We start from the raw sequence: 21,920 nt of genomic DNA on the forward strand, positions 1-21,920 counted from the left end.
TTTTGCTACCTTTAAACAAGTCACATATAGTAGAAAGAGAGGAGTTTTTAGAATCAGATGCACCTGATTTCAAATCCTAGCTGTGCTGCTGCTTAGCTGTATAACTTACCTACACTTCCGTTTTCTCATTGGAAGAATTAGGATAATGGTTACTGATTCACAGATTTGTTGGGATTAAATTATTTTGAAACACATTAACATTGTTTCTCCAGTTTTCTCGCTAAATTCAGTCCTCCTGGAAACATGCGAACATTGGTAGAAAATGTGAGTTTGAGGTTTTAGGTACTTGTCCCTGTCCAGACCATCGAATCAGTAATCTACTACTCTCTACGTCTGTACATTCTGAACTTCAAATAGCAAAATAACTAGGGAAATTTACCTAGAGAGAGGGAAAGATTTTTCAAGGACCACATTTTAACCTCAAACTTAGAAGGATAATCTTTCCATGAGCTTAATAATGTAATATAAAATGATTTTAATATTAAGCCAAACAAAGCATTATTTGAAAGACAAACCTGCTGCCCTTGGCACCTTGTAAAATAATTTATCTTGCTGGATCCAGCTGAAGTCCCACCTCCAAGAAGCCTTCTTTGATCAATAATAATTGATCAAATAATTACTGCCTACAATAATCTTGATGCACAGAAAATTCAACTTCTCTTGGTTATTTAAATTCCATTGAGTTTCCTCTCATTTGGCACCTAAGCATTGTTATAAACCAGTCTGTTTTATGATTGTATCGAGCCTTGGTAGTTAGATTGTTACCTCTTAGACATCACAGACCTTTTCTTATTGTTCATTTTCTTCACAGTATGTCTACGTAATAGGTACTGAATTGATGCCTTTTACTGAAGGAAAATGATAACAGTTGTCAGGAAACAAGGACATAGTCTCTTCTGTATTCTAGTCTGTGGAAGGAATTCTGGCCTGTTCATTTAGTAGATATCAAAGCCATTACCTAAACAAGTAGTTGTTGACTCTGAGTATATGACTCCAGCTGGTTAAACAACTCAGTGATAATGTAGCATCAAAATGATGGGATTACAGTGAAAACACAAAGGTAGTAGGCTGTATAAGTAGTTGCACATACAAACTACTGATGAGTAAATTTCATCCTCTGCTGCTGAGTCGCTTCAGTCGTGTCTGACTCTGACGACCCCACAGACGGCAGCCCGCCAGGCTCCCCCGTCCAATCTCCTTAGAAATGTTACACCATACCGTATTGCTAAAGGATAGGTAAAGAAGTGTGTTTTAAAAAATCATTTTTTTATTTTGCATTGTCACCTAGTTGTACATCATGAGTAATAGACTCAGCAGAGTGTTTGCCTGCTAGTCTATAACATCCTCTGTTTTAAAAGCTGCAACAGTGGACCAGGTGCTTTGTTGGAATGAGCCTCACATTTATTAAGTAAGGATGATTCAAGAGAGTAAGCATTGGGTATGTCTGAATCTCTTCCTCTGACTACAGTCTAGAATGGGCTTTGATGTCTTGGAGCCAGTTTTGCTGTTTTCCTGAATCTTTTCTGTCCTGTTATCTATCTGTCTTCTCAAGTGGGAAAATAAGACCGTGCTTAGAGTCCTTGAGTGCTATAACTGATTCATTTGTGCCTGTCTGGAATGATGACTGTGTCTACTCCTTGAGGCATATAGTGAGTGAGTTTGGGGTATTAAATCAGTAAAAATTAGAAGTCAGGCTTGTGACTTTGCACATCTTTCTTTGGGTCCTCCCACTGATTATCTCTGTGTTCACTAATGGTCAGATACACTTTAGGGCCTTGAAACCTACCACCGTCAAGTGAGCAGAATTGACACACAGAGTAACTTGACCATTTCCAAAAATGAGATTGAATGGCTGGAAATTTTGGGAACAGGGTACTTAAGAGTATAATCTTAGCACAATAGGTAGTAAGATGTTTTAGATTTAAGTGATACTATGTAATTCACATTCTGTTGTTGGTAGTATGAGTACCAGTTAATATGTAACAAAGTCACATGGCTGGAATTTGAGTGATTGCTGGTACAGTTTATTATAATATGACCTTTCTTAAATGTCTATAACTTCTGTGGTGTTTGAACTGCATTAATTTTAGCTTGATGTCAAGTAAGTGTTGGAGCTATAAGAATTTATAGTGCTAGTTTTATAGTCTAATCATCTTATTGAGCATCTCTCTCTGATTTTGTTTTATGGGGGAATTCCATTTCCATACTACATCCAGATAAAATGAGGTTAAACCATGTTTGACACACAAGATTAGCTCTTCCCCTCATCCCTTCATTCAAATATAAGATTGGTGCAGTTTATCTCCAGGGTTTCCAGCTTTTCCTGTCTCTTCCCCTTAACCCCTGTTGAGTCCTGTTCTTTCAAAATTCTCCATCAAATTTGCATCTAAGAAAAAGATAGACCATCAATACGTTAATCTTTATGACCCTCCTGAGCTTTGGAAATTATATTCATATTTCAAATCATGGCACTAATGCAGTTACCCTCTTTTAAAAGCATTTCAGACTTCATTAAGCCATCTAACTCACACAAGTATGGAGTACTTGAAAAGAAATTTGAAGACCAGTGAGCATCCCTGATCAGAGATCCTCAAAAGGATGTTGGTTCCTCTTCTCACCACATGACCCACCAGCCACTTCTTTTTTTTTTTTTTTTTTTATTTTATTTTTAAACTTTACATAACTGTATTAGTTTTGCCAAATATCAAAATGAATCTGATATAATTACTGTCTTTGGTTCTGGTTTGAACAGTAGCACCATTCAGGAGACTTTTTAGGAACATGTTCTGTACCATGCATTGTCATAGACCACTTAAACTGTAGACATGTACATCAGAATTCTGAGTTCTGTAGATATTTCTTATCCTTCATAGCATTGCAGTTCAGCGTTTTGGTCTGGTTCTGGTATATGTCTTCCATGTTGCAAAATTCAGCGAAGGAGAAATAGGGAAAGACGTTCCTTGAATCTGTATCAATAGAATGAGATGGGCAATAATTTTTAGGCTAATTTTAGACTTTCCTGTTTTCATTACTTTCTATCCACCTTCTTCACCCTCATTTGGGGTGAGAGTGGGATTAAGAAACACAGGAAGTTGTATGTGTTATATACTTCCCAGCAGCCTATAACAAACATATAAAGATTGTCAACTGAATGAGATCTGAGGTGACTCGTATGTACTCTTCTTAGAAATTGTGATATTGAAAAGAAAGCTCTGCAAGATGATTCTGATATGTTTTATTTTTGAATCCTGTTATTTTATAAGTGAATGGAGATGGAAGTATGGAGTTGAAATATCTCCTGTTAAATTGAATCTCTTTTTGCTTAATAAAATAATAACCCTGGCTATTCCTGGAATTCCCTGGTCCTTATTATTTATAAGTTTGTATCTAAGGAACACTGTGGCTATACAATAAAAGCTATTGTGCTCAGAAAGCTTTGATTGCAGAAGTACTTTTGTGAATAATGGTACTTCAGTTGAAATGTAATCTCTTGAGATCTCATATCCAGTATATAATTTAAATCATAATAGTGCTTTCATTTTGATTATAGAGAAATAAGAAACAAAGAAATATATTGTGGTTTGACAAAGATACATCAGAATTTTTGGAAGCATTTCAAAATCGTGAGAGCCTTCCTGATTGGTATGTACTTAGTAGATATTCTTCAGAATGATTGATTCTCTCCAGAAGGGATCGAGTTCATATGATATACTACTGGTAGTCTTTGTAGATTGGAGGAGGGGGTTGAAATAATATTTTAAGAGAAATAATCTTTTCGTTGTTGAGGGGTAAGGAGTGATGGGGGTGGCACTTTTTTGTCTGTCACCCTGGTTATTCCCGACAATTTAAAATTAGTGATGGGTCTTAGGTCTTAAATTTCTTTATGTTATTAAATGACTATAATGTTTTAAAGTCAAATTTCAGTCTGTAAATCTCAGCTGCTGGCTAGCTATTTTTGAAAGCCGTGCAAAAAGAGAATTTCCCTTTAATCTCCTATATGGACTGCAAACTGTAATCATTGGTATTTATTATTTTCACTCCCTTTTGTTTTATTATTCTGTTCACCATATCATCTATATGCCTAGTCTAGGAGAAAAGGTATCAAAAGTTTTTTATGCTAATCTTTAGATGGATTCTCTTTAGAGGATGTCTTTCTATTTAAAACAATGCTAAAAACTATACCTTTTCTTTCTCTCTCTCTCTCTTTGTTTGAAGTTTCTGCCTAACTATATTGCCTATTAAGATAGGGGGAAAATTACTTTGTTTTCATCAGGAAGCCTTTCAGCCAGTTTGCTTTCCTATAGTTATTGAAGTGCCATGAATCACCAAGTACAACTAATCTGAATAATTACTGTTTGAGTGCAGATGATCTCTGCACATTTATGTAAGAATATGAGATTATATTAATTTATTTAAAAATTTCCCCTTCTGAACATGTTCTCTTCTATGTGGGAAATTTTTTCTATGCTGAAAAGCAACAATCATTTTTAAATGACTTTATCCAGAAGAGATTGGTACCTCAGTTCCGTTTATCAAAAGGAACCATATTGTGTAGTAAAGAATGAAGCCTTTGAAATCAAGTTTGAATCCTGGTTCTGTCACTTCCTCACTGTGTGACCTTGGATAAAGTTATTCAGTGTTTCCATGTAAATATGGGAATAATGATAGTACCACCTCAGGAGTTTCTTTTGAAGATTAAATGACATCAATGCGTGTAAGATATAATGTATAACATGGTTAGAGCCCAACAGACACTGGTGGCAATGATGATTCTGCTGCTTTTAAGGCTTACTGCAATTATATGGCTAGGAACAACAGATTTTGAAACCACTCAAAAAGAAAATAACCAGCAAAAGGAACACCTATAAGAAAATTTTTATAGAAGCTCTGTAGTCTTAGGCCACATGTTATATAGGTAAACAGTCCTACATCCTTTTGTGGCCATGAGGGTTTAATTTATCAAAGAGAGATATACTGTTGTTATCTATTGCTTTGTAAAAAGTCACCTTTAAATTTAGTGACCTAAGACAACAACAGTTATTGTATTATTATTGCTCATGGTTTGGTGAGTTGATTGGGTGTAGCAAGATGATAACTTGCTTGAGGTGTCCCGTGGCTATAGTCAAATGATGATGGGGTCTTCTTCGCACATGTCTGGCTGAGGCTGGCTGTTAGGTTGTACCTCAACTGGGGCTGTAATATGGAATATTTACATATGGGCTCTCTCTTTATATGGCCTAGAATTCCTCAGCACATGGTGGCTGGCTTCTGAGAGTGAGTATCTCAAAGGGCCAGGTGGAAGCTCTGTGGCCTTTTATGACTTAGTTTCAGAAGTCATATATCATTACTTCTCCCACACTCACTGGTCCACCCAGATTGGAAGAATCATAGACCCTCCTCTTGGTGAAAAGAATGATGGCTTCATCATTTTATGAGAAAAACCTGCAGGATAGGGTATATTGTGGTGGTCATCTTTAGTAAACACAATTTGCCAGTCTGCCCTCTGTCTGTAAGAATTCATATCCCACATGCAAAATACATTCAACTCCTCTATCAAGATCTCAATTCACATTCTATTATAGCAGCAATTCCAAGTCTGGGATCTTATCAAGTCCAGGTGTGAATGAAGTGCCTCAGGTACAATTCCCTATATTCATCTCCTTGAGAAACATTCCTTCTTGATTTGAAGACCTGTGACTAAAGAGATAAGTTGTCTGCCCCACATAGTGAGTGGGCCAAAAAGTTCATTCAGGTTTTTCCATTGAATTTTATGGAAAAACTTGAACGAACTTTTTGGCCCACCCAATACGTTGCAACATATAATGGCAGGACAAGTATAGGATAACCATGATAGATCCTCCCATTGGAAAAGAGAGAAAAACAAGCCATACATAGCAGTTACTGATTTGTAGCAGTTCTGAAGTCTGGCCAAACACGTATTGCCAATTCCTTGATTAGGCTCAATTTTTCTGTCTATGGGATTGTTCGCTAAAATTCTTGACTGCGCTCTGGGCTCTTGATTCTGCTGAGTCATCCTTGCTTTTGCATAAAAATTAGTCTCTCTCTTTCTTTTTTGTTTGCTGTTGAGTTGCCTTATAGAAGTTTGGGAGGTCCAAAGCCTGCCTTCATTTAGTTTGTAATCTTTTCTATCCAAGTTGATAGAGTTTCTCCAAGCCAGTTTATGGGCTTCTCATTAAATCTGAGTTTATAAACTCAGTTCATTAGTCAGTGAAAGTGAAGTCGCTCAGTCGTGTCCGACTCTTTGCGACCCCATGGACTGTAGCCTACCAGGTTCCTCTGTCCATGGGATTTTCCAGGCAATAGTACTGGAGTGGATTGCCATTTCTTTCTCCAGGGGGTCTTCCCAAACCAGGGATTGAACCCGGGTCTCCTGCCTTGTAGACAGACACTTTACCGTCTGAGCCACCAGGGAAGTCTTCAACTCTAACCAAAAATTTCTCCAAGATAAACCCTTTTCAACCTTGCTAGCTCCCTGTGAGACAAGACCCTTAAGATTCTTAGAAACCCTGTTGTTTAAAGGATAGTATCCAAGAGGTGTGCCCTTATTGATAGCCTTTTTGTTTCTGTTTGAAAGGATTTCTAAGGCACTTAAGTGGGACTTTGGTTCCGGACCAGAGATTGAAGTCGGGTTGCGGTGGTGAGAGAACCAAATCCTAACCACTACACCAGTGCTCAGTGACAAGGCCCAGGCTCTTCAGCTTTGCAGAGAAGAATTCCCACAAAGATAGAAAGTAATCAAGTAAAGTGTTTATTGGGAGAAGAAAGAGTACAGTACAGTACAGTACATGGGCAGACTCAGAGAGAGAGTCGCACCCTCAGGGTGATTTGAATCACTTTTATGGGGCATTTTTTCTGGGTTTCCTCTGGCCAGTCATTTTGATTTGCCTTGTTCTGAGTCCCTATTTGGTATACCTCAGTATTCTCCCATGTGTGCATGCTCATCTCTTAGTTAAGATGGATTCTAGTGAAGAGGCTTATGGGTAGTTGATATCACTTATTTTTAGGTGGCGCCCTCCCCCCCGCTACTTTTTTGATTCCAGGGAGCCTTTCTGTTCATGTGTAGTTGGGGATGTCTTTTTGCCTTCAAGAATGAGAAACATGTGGTCTTTTATCTCTTAGCTAGGCAGGGCCCAGCCTCCTCCATCATCCTGCTTTAGTGGAGTTTCTACTATTACCATCCGCCTGCAATGCAGGGAGACCTGGGTTCAATCCCTGGGTTGGGAAGATTCCCTGGAGGAGAGCATGGCAACCCACTCCAGTGTTCTTCCCTGGAGAATCCCCATGGACAGAGGAGCCTGGTGGGCTACAGCCCATGGGGGTCGCAGAGAGTCAGACACAACTGAGAGACTAAGCACAGCACAACACTGCTATTACAGAGTTTCTGTCCATAGGGGTATCTTTGGCAAATACAAAGTTTCTTTGAAATCCCATTTCCAAATTCCCATTTGAAGCTTACATACATTTTTTAATTTTATTTTGTACTAAATAGGGCTTCCCATTTGTGCTAGTGGTAAAGAATCCACCTGCCAATGCAGGCGTAACAGACACGGGTTTGATCCCTGGGTCAGGAAGATCCCCTGGAGGAGGGCATGGCAACCTACTCCAGTATTCTTGCCTGAAGAATCCCATGAAGAGAGGAGACTAGCAGGCTGCAGTCCATAGGGTCGCACAGAGTTGGACATGACTGAAGCGACTTAGCACACTTAGCACTTACGTACTAAGTAAGTATATCTTTTTATATATAAGGTTCTTTGGTATCCAAAAGTAGAGCATTCCTATGAAACTTTGTAAGCAGAAATGGCATAAAATGAAGAAGCATTACCTTAGAACAGCTCATGGTAATGGATGCATAAAATAAATGAGATAAAGTGCAGATGCTCACAGACACAATTCAAAGCCCTGGTGGCTTGATGCTGAGATGCTGAGTGTGGTTCCCAGAAGGAGTTTGATGGTACTACTTTTGTCGCTCAGGTTCTGCACTGCCCCTAACATGGCAAAACAAACACTGAACACTATTTTCATTTTTTGCCTTTTTTCATAAAAAGAAAAATCATCTTCAGGTTTCTTTTAGTTAGTGAAAGCAGGTACTAATGTAGGTTTTTCATAAAAGTGAAGTGAATAAAGTGAACTTGCAAAAAGTAGGGGAATATAAAAATGTTTCTATCATAACTCCAACAGAAATAAGCTCCAGGTAGTTATGCCAGATTTTCCTCTAATACTAAGTAATACCTGGGCACGCTGTTACTTATTCACCCCGCAGTCTGATCACAGATTCTGATGCCTGGTTTTAAAAACATTGTGGTCAACAGAACTAACTTTGGAGCCTTCAGGAATCTGTTCTCCAGAGAACACTCTTATCTTTGTATACAAATTTTAGGTGTTGGATTATATTTAAAACTGTTTGAGTAAAGGGAGAAGCCCAAGTTTAGCATGTTATCCTTAACCTGGGAGGTAGGAGTAGGTAGGGACCATATCTATAGGGCTTCCCTGGTGGCCAGATGGTGAAAAATTCACCTGCAGTGCCGGAGACCCAGGTTTCATACCTGAGTTGTGAAGATCCCCTGGAGAAGAAGGGAATGGCTACCCACTCCCAGTATTCTTGCCTGGAGAATTCTGTGAACAGAGGAGCCTGGCAGGCTACAGTCCATGGGGTCACAAAGAGTCGGACACAACTGAGTGACTAACCCTTTCACTTTCACTTTGAAAACTATCCTTTACAAAAATTTATAGTACTTTTAGTGTTATAATACAGTATCATCTGTTAAACTAAATAACTGTTAATGTGTGATAGAAATTTAAAATGATTTAAAAATATAGGTGATGAGGGGTTCAAATTAATTAAATAATTTTCTAGATAGTTAATATTAACTCAGTACTTTTAGTTTTTGTTGAAAGTGTTTTCAAAAGATCTATGTTGTTGATTTTATAGGTATATAATGTGTTAAGATGACTCTTCTTGAATGATTTAATGCCAGGTAACTTCAGTGACACTTTGATGTACATTTATTTTTCATCTTCTAGGATTATGTTACAGAAGCTGTAGGATCAAAACGATTTCATGGAATTTTATAGTTAGGACCTTAAAACTCATCTCATCCAGTCCTCATGTCACAGATGGAGAAACTGAAGTTCAGAGAGGTGAGCGACTTGAGAGAGGTCACGATCTTAGCACTGGAGCTAACATTAGAACTCTGGCCTTCTGAGTTGTTCTTCCCACAGGCTCAACTTCCTTTTGAGAGGCTTGGGACTGACTCTGACCCACCGATTTCTTAGAAGATTATTTTTGGTAATTCTTTGCCAGTTGGTTTTCTTAAAAATGGCTACTTTACTCTAAAAGAAAATAGAAAACATACCTTGTTTTGTGAGCACTCTAGGTAGGTAGTTCAAAACCTTAGTTAAGCATGTTTTCCACATTCATAAAAGGTTTCCTTTAAGAATACATATATGGCCTTTGAGGAAATGTTCAGCTCAAAAATGGAAACTTCCACATTTGAGAAGAGGTCAGCCCGTTCTATCCTGAGGGCCATAAAGCATTTACTGATACAAATAGTTCTCGAGTCAGGCTCGTAGTGTATCCTGAAGATTTTCTTTGCCTCCTTTGAGACAACCATCTATCCTTGCGTCAGTAACTTCAGCATTTTCAGTGAGTCTGGCAAACATACAGGGTAAACAAGACAAAGGCATTTTGTTAACCCCATTTCCACTTAAAAATATGTTTGTGGTAATTGGAATACAAATCAAGCTTGAGTTTTCTTCAAAAAGAAAGGTTTTATGAGTGACTCAAAGCTAATAGCTCTGGTCAGGGCTTCCGAATGATGTCTTAAAAGTCCTTTAGTGAAACTGTCAGGTACGTGTAAATGAGTCCTACAAATTTGTAGTTTCATCAGAAACTGAGTGAAAAAGGAAAATTATGGTAAAGACAAATACTTATTAATAACTACTCTATGCTGTTGGATAGTCAGGGCTCTCAGAGTCTGCCCTCCTCTGTATTCAGTCTGTATATATCTTCAAAATATTCAGCCTTGTTTTTAAAAGCAAACAGAACATTGATTTCTTTGCATAATCTTTAAAGCTTTACTTTCTGTTTTGTGTTTTATGCCTTGATTTGAACATTAAAATAATATTTGTTTATATGTTTCTTCTAATTCTGTAAATACCTATTAGAAGTGAGCTGGTAAATCTGTACAGTTCTTTATAGAAACATCACCACTCAAACTTACATTGCAATATTTATACCTCTCGTGTAATTGCATTGAGTACCTTTTCAGTACAGCTTAATCAGCATGGTTTCATCCCTGTACATCCTTCAGTTGATGTACCAAAAGAATTATGTCTTATTTCACTTGTATTATTCATGACTCACTGTTTCTGTATTCTCTTATAATAATATCTTCCCCCCATTCTTCTTTGTGAGTTTTATTGTCAGAGAAGATAGACTCAAAATAGAATACTTTTCAGGAGCAAAATTAGGTGGGTTTTTCCATCTGGATAAACTGTTTTGTGCTATTGTGGAGGAGACTATAGCTCATAAAGTAGATGGTTGGTTATTTTTTTCCCCTCTTGTGTGTTTGTTTTAGAAACCATTTCTACACAGAATCAGCAGCAGTTCTAGTTTTTCCTGTGTTTTTTTTTTATCCATTTGGCTCTCATTTTCCCCTTTTGCTTGCCTATTGTAATACTCAATGAGCCTAAGGAAACTGCAGAACTTTCATTTAATAATGCAGTAGTGGAAAGAATGAGCAAATACGAGCAAGTACTTACCTCAGAGAAACAAAAATCCAAACCCATGAATCAGGATTGTTCAATTTGTTCCTGAGTAGCATCCTCTACTATTCATTTATCTGTGCTTACTGGAAACTGTAAAGGGGACTTGTGTTTGAAGACGTTTTTTTTGGAGAATCTTAATATATATTCAATTCCTATCCTCCTAAATTTTTATAATAAATAACTTCAAACCTCCATTTTGTATACTTAGTATTTTATTATGAAAATTTTGAACTTTTACAAAAGTTGGCAGAATAGCTTTATGAATCCCGTGTATACATTACCTAACGTCATCAGTTATAAGCCATATGGCCAATATTTCATCTTAACTGTCACTTTGTTCTCTTGCACACACACATGAATATTGGATTGTTTTATGCAAATCATCTACCATATCATTTTTTCAAAAATACTTTAATATAGTTCTCTGAGATGTAAGTATAGCCACGATACCATGATCACATCTAAAAATATCAACATATTTCCTTAATATCATCAGCGTGAAAACGGAAGTGTTAGTCACTCAGTTGTGTCTGACTCTTTGTGACCCCATGGACTGTAGCCTGCCAGACTCCTCTGTCCATGGGATTTTCCAGGCAAGAATACTGGAGTGGGTTGCCATTCCTTTTTCCAGGGGATCTTCCTAACCCAGGGATCAAACCCAGGTCTCCCGAATTGGAGGCAGATTCTTTACTGTCTGAGCCACCAGGGAAGCCCTTAATATCAAGTAACTAGTAATTATTCAAATTTTCCTAATTGTCCCATACATGTTTTATTATAGTTGGTTCATTCAAAGCAGAATCCAAACCAGGGCCATACATTATATTCTCTTTTAATCTGTAGGGTCCTATTCTCTCACCTTTTTTTTTTTAAGGAATGAAAATGAATATTTATTTAGAATGTGAAAAAAGCTCTTACTACTTATACATTTCAAAAGCCAACAAACACATTCCCGGATAGTAACCAATTTTTATTAACTACCTGAAACACTTCTTTGGTACTTTTGGCACTGTGGTACTTTATTCTTATAATTTTTTGACTTCATACTCTTTGATCATTTCTTCATATAATAAAAGATTTTTAAGGTAATTTTCTGTAGAAGGCAATAGTTAACTCAGGCTTTTCTCTAGTATGGTTAATTAAAATTTGTTTTTTATTGTTGAAAGTTTGAGTGCCAAAAAGGAACAAATTGACAAACAGATGCACTCTTGTTTGTAGTACTACTACAAATAAGAGTACAGTTGATTCTGTTTTGTGCTGTTTTCAACAAAAATGATAAAAAAGGTGTGGTGCATTATAATTGTATGCATGTGTTATCAAATATATTTCTGACAAATGAGAGTTTCATTTTGGCTAGGTGTGAATGAGAACTGAATCTTTCACTTAAATTTTTCCCCTTGTCAATTATTTGTTAAGATGAATCAGATCATTTGTCCTATAGAAATTCCCTATAAAATTTACTAATCCTTGTGACATATTTTAATGTCTTTTAACATATTTTCCTCTCTCCTGTATTTCTACATATTGTTAATTAAGTGTAGAAGTTTAAGCAGATTCTAGTTCAGTTTTTTTGGCAAGAATACATTACAAGTGATTCTGTATAATTCCTGTTGCATTACATCAGAGGGTACAATGTTTATTTACCTTTCCTTTTGTTCGGATATAGTACCACAACCCCCAGTTTTCAGTTCAGTGTTTTTAAGCAGTCTAAAAGCTTGATGTTGAAACCTTGCTTTAAATAAATCAATTTGGAACTTTTAAACATCGCAAAACAAATTGTTTTTCTTTTGTAATTTTAGATATGTAATGTTTTCTTTTGAAAAAGGATTCTGCTCAATTCTAATTCCCAGAATAGACTTCCTTAAATGAGAACTATAGGGTAAAAAAGCTAGTTAATTAAATGAAGATTCTCTTAAGTTTTGTTTTGCTTCTTCGTTCCACATATATTTATATATATAATAAATACTGAGACCCTGTAATGTGCCAAGCACTCTAAAGGTGGCATGGTTCCTGCTTCCATGGAGTTTACAGATTAATAAAGGAACAGATAGTAATCAAATAATCTCACAATTAAATATAAATTATATTTTTTCAGTGCTTAGAATAGAGATATGAAGAACTCTAAGAGAATTTATTAAGGGGATTTGATCTAGTCTGGTTTTCAAGGAGGTAGTAATTGAAGGAGATCTGCAGAAATGATCAGCTGAAGGAATACATTGGGATCTTTCTTTAAATAGAATAAACTGGGGTCTTTCCGTAAATGGACTGAATGAGGAAAGACCCTTTGCCCAAAGAGGAGAATGTAGAATTTAAGTAAGTGCAAAAGCAGTGTATACTGACTTACAGAAAATGAGAAGAAGTCTGGTATGAAATCAAGCCAGAGATAATAGGTCGGTAATACGTCATGAAGGGCTTTGCAGACAGCTATGTGGAGGTCTTGAGACCCTTAATTCATTCATATTTGCAGATATTATTTGAATGAGCATGTCTGTTATGTATTAGGTACATTTCCCTTATTGCCAGGAACATATAGTTGAACCAGTCATGAAGCTTGTGCTCCAGTAGTGGTGTAGGCAGAAGGGAAGGGGACAAAAATAAATCAATAAGATCATATAGTGAGAAGCACCAAGAATAAAATAAATCCAACTCTGTGTTCATGGTAACTATTGAGCTACTTTAAACTGAATAGAAAGAGAGGACCCATCTGAGTAGGGGATTTTAATGAAACCTGAATGACAAAAAGGAACCAATCCATGAAAATCTGTGGAAGGAACATTCTAGGCAGAGAAAAGAAATTGTGTAAGGCCATAAGAGCAGAACATGGTTGGCGAGCTCAGAGAACTGTAAGAAATCATTGGGCTGGGATCTATGGAATAAAGATGACAGAGGTACAAAATAAGATCAAAGAGGCATAGAGCTCCTGAAGTGAAGTGAAGTTGCTCAGTCGTGTCCGACTCTTTGTGACCCCGTGGACTGTAGCCTACCAGGCTTCTCCATCCATGGGATTTTTCAGGCAAGAGTACTGGAGTCGGTTGCCATTTCCTTCTCCAGGGAATCTTCCCAACCTAGGGATCGAACCCAAGTCTCCTGCATTGTAGGCAGACGTTTTACTCTCTGAGCCACCAGGGAAGTCTATATAGCTGTAAAGCCATATTACCAAAATAGTAAAATTCAAGTGGTCTTAGTTTTATGTGATAATGTTTTGCTAACATTAAATTAAATGACCAACACAACCTGTGCGAAAGGGGAGTTTTGGGGAGAATGGATATCTGTATATGTAGAGCTGAATCCCTTTGCTGTTCACCAGAAACTGTCACAACATTATTGATTGGCTATGTCCCAATGCAAAATAAAAAGTTAAAAAAAATCAAATGACCAACATAAAAGATGATTATGGTACTCATTTTCACTGCTTGGATTCTTCTGAGTACGTCATACATCCACTACTGTGTGTGCTGTGATGTCTCAATTCTCCTACCATTTTTTCCTTCTTTTCGAAATTTTACAGGAGCTTTGTATAATCTATTATAGTCTCACTTACCTGCATAGAACTTTTCACTAACACAGTGTAAAACACAAATGCGGAAGTGAATTTCATAGCATCATTCTAGTTTATCTAGTCTGCATAGCACAGCTCTAGCGAGTGACATTTTTTTAGTAATTCATGTGGGTTCTTAAGTCCTTGAGAGACAATAGTTACTGTACTGCTTTTCACACATAGAAGCAGCATTTTCATACATTATTTGGATACCTAGGTAAGTTTAAAAACCTGACTTTAGCCATAAATAAATATCATTACAAGGTGATTCATCTTGGAGTCAGCGTGGGGTAGAGGGGAGACTCTGACAGAATTTAATAATTCCTCATTCACAACACAGTCAGCTGAAGTAAAACCTTAAAGACAATCTTGAGGAAGGTATTAGATCAGATCAGATCAGTCGCTCAGTCGTGTCCGACTCTTTGCGACTCCATGAATCACAGCATGCCAGGCCTCCCTGTCCATCACCAACTCCCGGAGTTCACCCAGACCCACGTCCATCGAGTCAGTGATGCCATCCAGCCATCTCATCCTCTGTCGTCCCCTTCTCCTCTGCCCCCAATCCCTCCCGGCATCAGAGTCTTTTCCAATGAGTCAACTCTTTGCATGAGGTGGCCAGAGTACTGGAGCGTCAGCTTTAGCATCATTCCTTCCAAAGAAATCCCAGGGCTGATCTCCTTCAGAATGGACTGGTTGGATCTCCTTGCAGTCCAAGGGACTCTCAAGAGTCTTCTCCAACACCAAAGTTCAAAAGCATCAATTCTTCGGTGCTCAGCCTTCTTCACAGTCCAACTCTCACATCCATACATGACCACAGGAAAAACCATAGCCTTGACTAGACGAACCTTTGTTGGCAAAGTAATGTTTCTGCTTTTCAATATGCTATCTAGGTTGATCATAACTTTCCTTCCAAGGAGTAAGCGTCTTTTAATTTCATGGCTGCAGTCACCATCTGCAGTGATTTTAGAGCCCAGAAAAATAAAGTCTGACGCTATTTCCACTGTTTCCCCATCTATTTCCCATGAAGTGGTGGAACCGGATGCCATGATCTTCATTTTCTGAATGTTGAGCTTTAAGCCAACTTTTTCACTCTCCACTTTCACTTTCATCAAGAGGCTTTTGAGTTCCTCTTCACTTTCTGCCATAAGGGTGGTGTCATCTGCATATCTGAGGTTATTGATATTTCTCCCAGCAATCTTGATTCCAGCTTGTGTTTCTTCCAGTCCAGCGTTTCTCATGATGTACTCTGCATATAAGTTAAATAAACAGGGTGACAATATACAGCCTTAACGTACTCCTTTTCCTATTTGGAACCATCTGTTTTTCCATGTCCAGTTCTAACTGTTGCTTCCTGACCTGCATACAAATTTCTCAAGAGGCAGATCAGGTGTTCTGGTATTCCCATCTCTTTCAGAATTTTCCACAGTTTATTGTGATCCACACAGTCAAAGGCTTTGGCATAGTCAATAAAGCAGAAATAGATGTTTTTCTGGAACTCTCTTGCTTTTTCCATGATCCAGTGGATGTTGGCAATTTGATCTCTGGTTCCTCTGCCTTTTCTAAAATCAGCTTGAACATCAGGAAGTTCATGGTTCACGTATTGCTGAAGCCTGGCTTGGAGAATTTTGAGCATTACTTTACTAGCGTGTGAGATGAGTGCAATTGTGCGGTAGTGTGAGCATTCTTTGGCATTGCCTTTCTTTGGGATTGGAATGAAAACTGACCTTTTCCAGTCCTGTGGCCACTGCTGAGTTTTCCAAATTTGCTGGCATCTTGAGTGCAGCACTTTCACAGCATCATCTTTCAGGATTTGGAATAGCTCAACTGGAATTCCATCACCTCCACTAGCTTTGTTCGTAGTGATGCTTTCTAAGGCCCACTTGACTTCACATTCCAGGATGTCTGGCTCTAGGTCAGTGATCTCACCATCGTGATTATCTGGGTCGTGAAGATCTTTTTTGTACAGTTCTTCTGTGTATTCTTGCCATCTCTTCTTAATATATTCTGCTTCTGTTAGGTCCATACCATTTCTGTCCTTTATCGAGCTCATCTTTGCAAGAAATGTTCCTTTGGTATCTCTGATTTTCTTGAAGAGATCCCTAGTCTTTCCCATTCTGTTGTTTTCCTCTATTTCTTTGCATTGATCGCTGAAGAAGGCTTTCTTATCTCTTCTTGCTATTCTTTGGAACTCTGCATTCAGATGTTTATATCTTTCCTTTTCTCCTTTGCTTTTTGCTTCTCTTCTTTTCACAGCTATTTGTGAGGCCTCCCCAGACAGACATTTTGCTTTTTTGCATTTCTTTTCTATGGGAATGGTCTTGATCCCTGTCTCCTGTATAATGTCACGAACCTCATTCCATAGTTCATCAGGCACTCTATCTATCAGATCTAGGCCCTTAAATCTATTTCTCACTTCCACTGTATAATCTAAGGGATTTGATTTAGGTCATACCTGAATGGTCTAGTGGTTTTCCTTACTTTCTTCAATTTAAGTCTGAATTTGGCAATAGGAGTTCATGGTCTGAGCCACAGTCAGCTCCTGGTCTTGTTTTTGCTGACTGTATAGAGCTTCTCCATCTTTGGCTGCAAAGAATATAATCAGTCTGATTTTGGTGTTGACCATCTGGTGATGTCCATGTGTAGAGTCTTCTCTTGTGTTGTTGGAAGAGGGTGTTTGTTATGACCAGTGCATTTAGGCCAAATGTGCTTTTACTGAAAAATTTTTTTATATATACTCTTGGTGCTTCTCCTTGGAGCCAATAACTGTTAATGTAGTGTAAGTCAAGAAAACTAATAAAATTTGCTCAAATTAAATGAGTGTTTTGGTTTTTTTTTTTTTGGTTATATTTTATTAGAAAGGGAGGCTAGTCATCATGAAACAAAGCCCAAATTTTAACTAAATTCTAAATTGTTTATTGGAACAGTGAACCTAATGCTTTGATTTTTCTGCCTCCTTTTCCTTCTCCATATTTATACTATCTTTCTCCTCCCCATCTTTACCCCCCACCCACCCTCATCCCACACACAAACTTTCCTTAGAGAATCGACTTGGTACTGGATTTTTAACGTAAGTATTGACTGGCTGTCCTAAGGGATGGCCAACAGAAGATAGGATACAGGGAGTCTTCTCCCTTTTCTCACCCAGGAACATGTATTAGTCGTGAAATAACAAGGAGATCCAACCAGTCCATTCTAAAGGAGATCAGTCCTGGGTGTTCTTTGGAAGGAATGATGCTAAAGCTGAAACTCCAGTACTTTGGCCACCTCATGTGAAGAGTTGACTCATTGGAAAAGACCCTGATGCTGGGAGGGATTGGGGGCAAGAGGAGAAGGGGACGACAGAGAATGAGATGGGTGGATGGCATCACGGACTCGATGGACGTGAGTTTGAGTGAACTCCGGGAGTTGGTGATGGACAGGGAGGCCTGGTGTGCTGAGATTCACGTGCTCACAAAGAGTCGGACACGACTGAGCGACTGCACTGAACTGAACATATAAATTACTATTCTGTTAATGTGTATTTATACATTATTGGTAAGATAAACTAATGAAATAGAAGAAAACTTAAAAAGCAGTCAATCATTGATTTCTGTCCAGATTCTGTTTACTTATTTAAACATCTAATTACTTTTCCAAATAGAAACAGTCACTTAGATACAAACTAGTCAATGAGCAACATGAAACAGGAAATTTTTAGTACTTTTTAGACACTTATTTTATTTTACTTAATGATAAATGATTTCTGTAAGAAATGCTTAGGAAGAGAATAACATTTAAAGAATAGATACATTTTACAATAACATATTATTATCACTATTGGATATTAGGTTTCTTTTGTCATTATATTTAGCAGTTGGCCAACCTTTTCTTCCTCCTGTTATCTCTGAAACTCAGCCAGATTCTCTTCTTTGATTCCTATGCAGAGCTCATTACCAGCCAAGTAAGAAAGGATTCAAGTAATGTTAGCCCTGAAATTAGATAAGTCTACTGTAGAAATTTTTTGTGAGATAGGAAGTCATGGACATCTGAAATAATAACTTCAAAAGGCTTATAGAATACCAAGAAAATATTTTACAGTTTGACACAAGAAGAAAGTTTCCCCCCAAATTTGTTAAATTTTCAGGTATATTCTTCAGGTTCATGGGATAGAAAACTGTTAGATAAAGGAAATAATAAGAATCTAATAACACACATTTTTAAGGTAATTTTTTAGAAGGAAGTATCCTTCTAGTACTTTGAGGAAGAGTTGGGATCCATTTATTTTGTGGAAAACGTTGAAAATTATAGAAAGTTTTGGCCTTATCCTTTGAGCAAAGAGAAGTGAATGAAAGTGTGTTGAAGAAGTGATGATACTAATATCATCCAATCTTTATTAGGGGGGAGTGACTAGTACACTCTGATGAATATATTAGAAGGATAGGTTCTATTGCAGGAGTAGTTAACAATAGCAAAAAATAATTTTAGTGTTTTTTGAGTGTCAGTGCTTTTATACATAAGGCCTTTGCTACTTACATCTGGATTTATAGATGCAGAAACTAAGGTTTTAGATAGTTAAAAACAAAAACAAAACTTCAAAATCACAAAGCTAGTAAACTGGGGAGCTGAGATTCAAATTCATTTCTGACTTCAGGACCTGTGTACTTAACCTCTGGATTATATACCACTGTTGGTAAAAAAAAAAAAAAAAAACTAAAAAGGAGTGAAAAGGGTGGTGGTAGACTTGATGATACATGGAATTGACTGGGAGTAGGAAGTGCAGATTCTAAGATGACTATGAGGTTTTAAGCCTGAGAGAATAACCAGAAGATTGGAGTTAATCAAAATAGGAAACACTGGAGTGGAACAAGTTTGGGAACATACAGTTTAAGAAACTGTAGGTATATTTGACAGAGATATCTAGCAGTTGGAAATTTGGATCTGAAAACCAATACAGAAAGGACTCAAATTATTATTTTCACTGTGATAATAACTTGGAAGTTCTAAAAACAAACGTTGAGCTCCTCATGCGTAGAGAAGTGTGACAAGACAAAGGCAAAGAACAGGCCTTAATGAGTATTTGGGGGACAGCTGAAAGAGCAATAGTCAATGCTGCTGCTAAGTCGCTTCAGTCGTGTCCGACTCTGTGTGACCCCATAGACAGCAGCCCACCAGGCTCCCCCGTCCCTGGGATTCTCCAGGCAAGAACACTGGAGTGGGTTGCCATTTCTTTCTCCAGTGCATGAAACGAAAAGTGAAAGTGAAGTCGCTCAGTCATGTCCGACTCTTCGAGACCCCATGGACTGCAGCCTACCAGGCTCCTCGGTCCGTGGGATTTTCCAGGCAAGAGTACTGGAGTGGGGTGCCATTGCCTTCTCCGAATAGTCAACGAAGGAGATAGAAATAATCAAAGACACAGCAGGGCAAGAAGTAAATTCAGGAATTCTTAAAATTCAAAGAAAAGAATTTCAAGAGGGACAAGGTAGTCAGCAGTGTCAAATGTTTCCAAAAGGTATTAATATATGAGAACTGAGAAGAAGGCAATGGAAAATTTGGCAGTGAAAAAACTAGTTTGGGTAGGAAGTATTAATAGAATCAGTGAAGGTAAGAGTTTGTAGGGTGGGTGAATGGATGTAGTTCAGAAGAAGACATGTTTCAGTTTTGGGGAAGGAGCCAAAACTGAAGCAGTAAAGAGATTAACCTCAAAAAGAAACACAGATGCTTCTTCTCTGGATATAGAATAAAAAACTAATACAACATTGTAATTCAACTATACAATAGATAGATAGAGGGGGAGGAAAGGGGGTGGGAAGGAGACAGGGAGGGAGAAAGGAAGGAAGGAAAAATAAATTGAGAAGCTTTTCTGTGGTAACAAGAGAAATCTTGGAAATGAATTTCATAAGATTTTGACCTTGGTAAAGTCACTGAGAGGTATAGGAAGCAATCCTGAAAAGGTCTGTAGGGGAAAAGTCTGAGTATCTACTAGAAGTATGTGAAAATATTTATTTACTGAGCAAACTTCATCCATCTGACGTTGGATAATATGAATTTGTATCAGTGTCAGTTAAGACAGTTGTGTTACCTTTTTAAATAGTCCTTGCCTCCTCCTATGATAGGAGTTGATGAAGTGGATTTATCAGTAGCAGGGGTTGACAAAGTGGATCTAGGAGGTCAAGGAACCTGAGACACCAGAGAACATAATTAAAACAAGGCTTATCCTAAGAAGGGAAAAAAGCAAGGAGGATAGGCCTGAATATGCCAAGGGAGAATATTGAAAAAGACTGTAACTTCTTTTGGTTACACTCACTCATTAAGAGATCTCAAAGCTGTTCAGCACATGCTTTTAGTCACAGATTTAATGTACACTGTATTGGTCTCCTTTGTGAAGTCACACTTTGAATGAACCAAGATAGTTTAAACTCAAATCTGTTACTGCCAGTTTACTTAAATGAAAATGTGTAATTTATAATGCTGCCTTTCAGTTTTGTGGTGGTGGTGGTTGTTTCTAGAAAAAGATTGTTGATGTTAAAGGAAGCTTCCACTGCAGCATCAATGAGCCAAAATAACATTTGTTAATATCTTGTTGATGTGTTCATGTGTGTTTTTGTTGAACTGAATAGGCATTGTTATGAGATAAGCATTTTCTTGTGCCTTTGTAGTTATGTAGGAGATGGTGAAGGACAGGGAAGCCTGGCGTTCTGCAATCCATGGGGTTGCAAAGAGTTGGACACGACTGAGCGACTGACCAACAACAAAAAACTATTCACTAGAGTCCATCCCCGAAGTTCCTTTTCCCCTTCACAACCAGTATTAACCCTTTGGGTAATAACCAATAGATTTGATCTTCTGAAAATCTATTAAGTAAGATTTATACCAAAAGATCAGTGGAACTTACTCAGATTATTTTTACAATTGGATTTTCTTTTCCTGACTAGGCAGCCACCCAATTCTGGATTGCTTTTCTTTCAACTAATGCATTTTAGAGCAGGAGGAAAGTTATCTTTCAAATTCAGTTGAGTTCGATAGAAAAGGCATATTGTTAATAAAAATGCATAAGTTGTCTTTGAGTTTATCGTTTAATGATTTCCTTTTATCTGTATTCAGAGACTGAGTAATGAGACTGTTTAAATATTTGAAAAATAAATTCCACATTAACCAACTTGTCTTGGAAGACAAATGATAATTTCTCAAGATAGCATGATTTTGGGGGGGAAAGAATGTTACCAACAGACCTTACTTGCTTTTTCAGTCTAGTTTCGGGACCTATAGAATTCTGAAATATGTCTTTGCCTTCATTACAGATATAACCTGAAACATTCTTCTGTGTCTTCCTACATTTCAGGAGAAAAACAAATTTTACTCAGCCAAGCCAGTGTTCCTTATCATTTATGTTCTAGATACACTTGAAGGCAATGTGTGTGTATATATATATTATATATTATATTATCTCTTCATTTTAGATATGTATAGTGTTTTTTCAATCTGGAAAGTATAATGTTTTTAATTTGTAATTTCAGGATTTCTTATACTTCATTATCAATGTGAGGTGGGGACAGTGGGCAGAGCAAGAAACAAAAGAAAGAAAAGGAACCTCTGATCCAGTGACCAGAGAGAACAGAGT

At 37.5% G+C, this 21,920-nt stretch overlaps 1 protein-coding gene across 4 annotated transcripts in view; it reads left to right on the plus strand.

The window, feature by feature from the left end:
* MCU (mitochondrial calcium uniporter) overlaps nucleotides 1-21,920 on the plus strand; it is a 195,047-nt gene that overhangs the window by 94,796 nt on the left and 78,331 nt on the right. Inside the window, exon 1 of one of the 4 annotated variants that reach the window (XM_070782358.1) lies at nucleotides 8,897-9,159. The exons of the other annotated variants lie outside the window; for them this stretch is intronic. Within the exon in view, the coding sequence (XP_070638459.1) occupies nucleotides 9,127-9,159 (33 nt within the window). The 5' untranslated portion in view covers nucleotides 8,897-9,126. Of the gene's footprint in view, nucleotides 1-8,896; nucleotides 9,160-21,920 lie in introns of those variants that run through there. 4 annotated transcript variants of the gene reach the window in all.

This window comes from Bos indicus, chromosome 28 (assembly GCF_029378745.1).
Source record: "Bos indicus isolate NIAB-ARS_2022 breed Sahiwal x Tharparkar chromosome 28, NIAB-ARS_B.indTharparkar_mat_pri_1.0, whole genome shotgun sequence".
NCBI lineage: Eukaryota > Metazoa > Chordata > Mammalia > Artiodactyla > Bovidae > Bos > Bos indicus.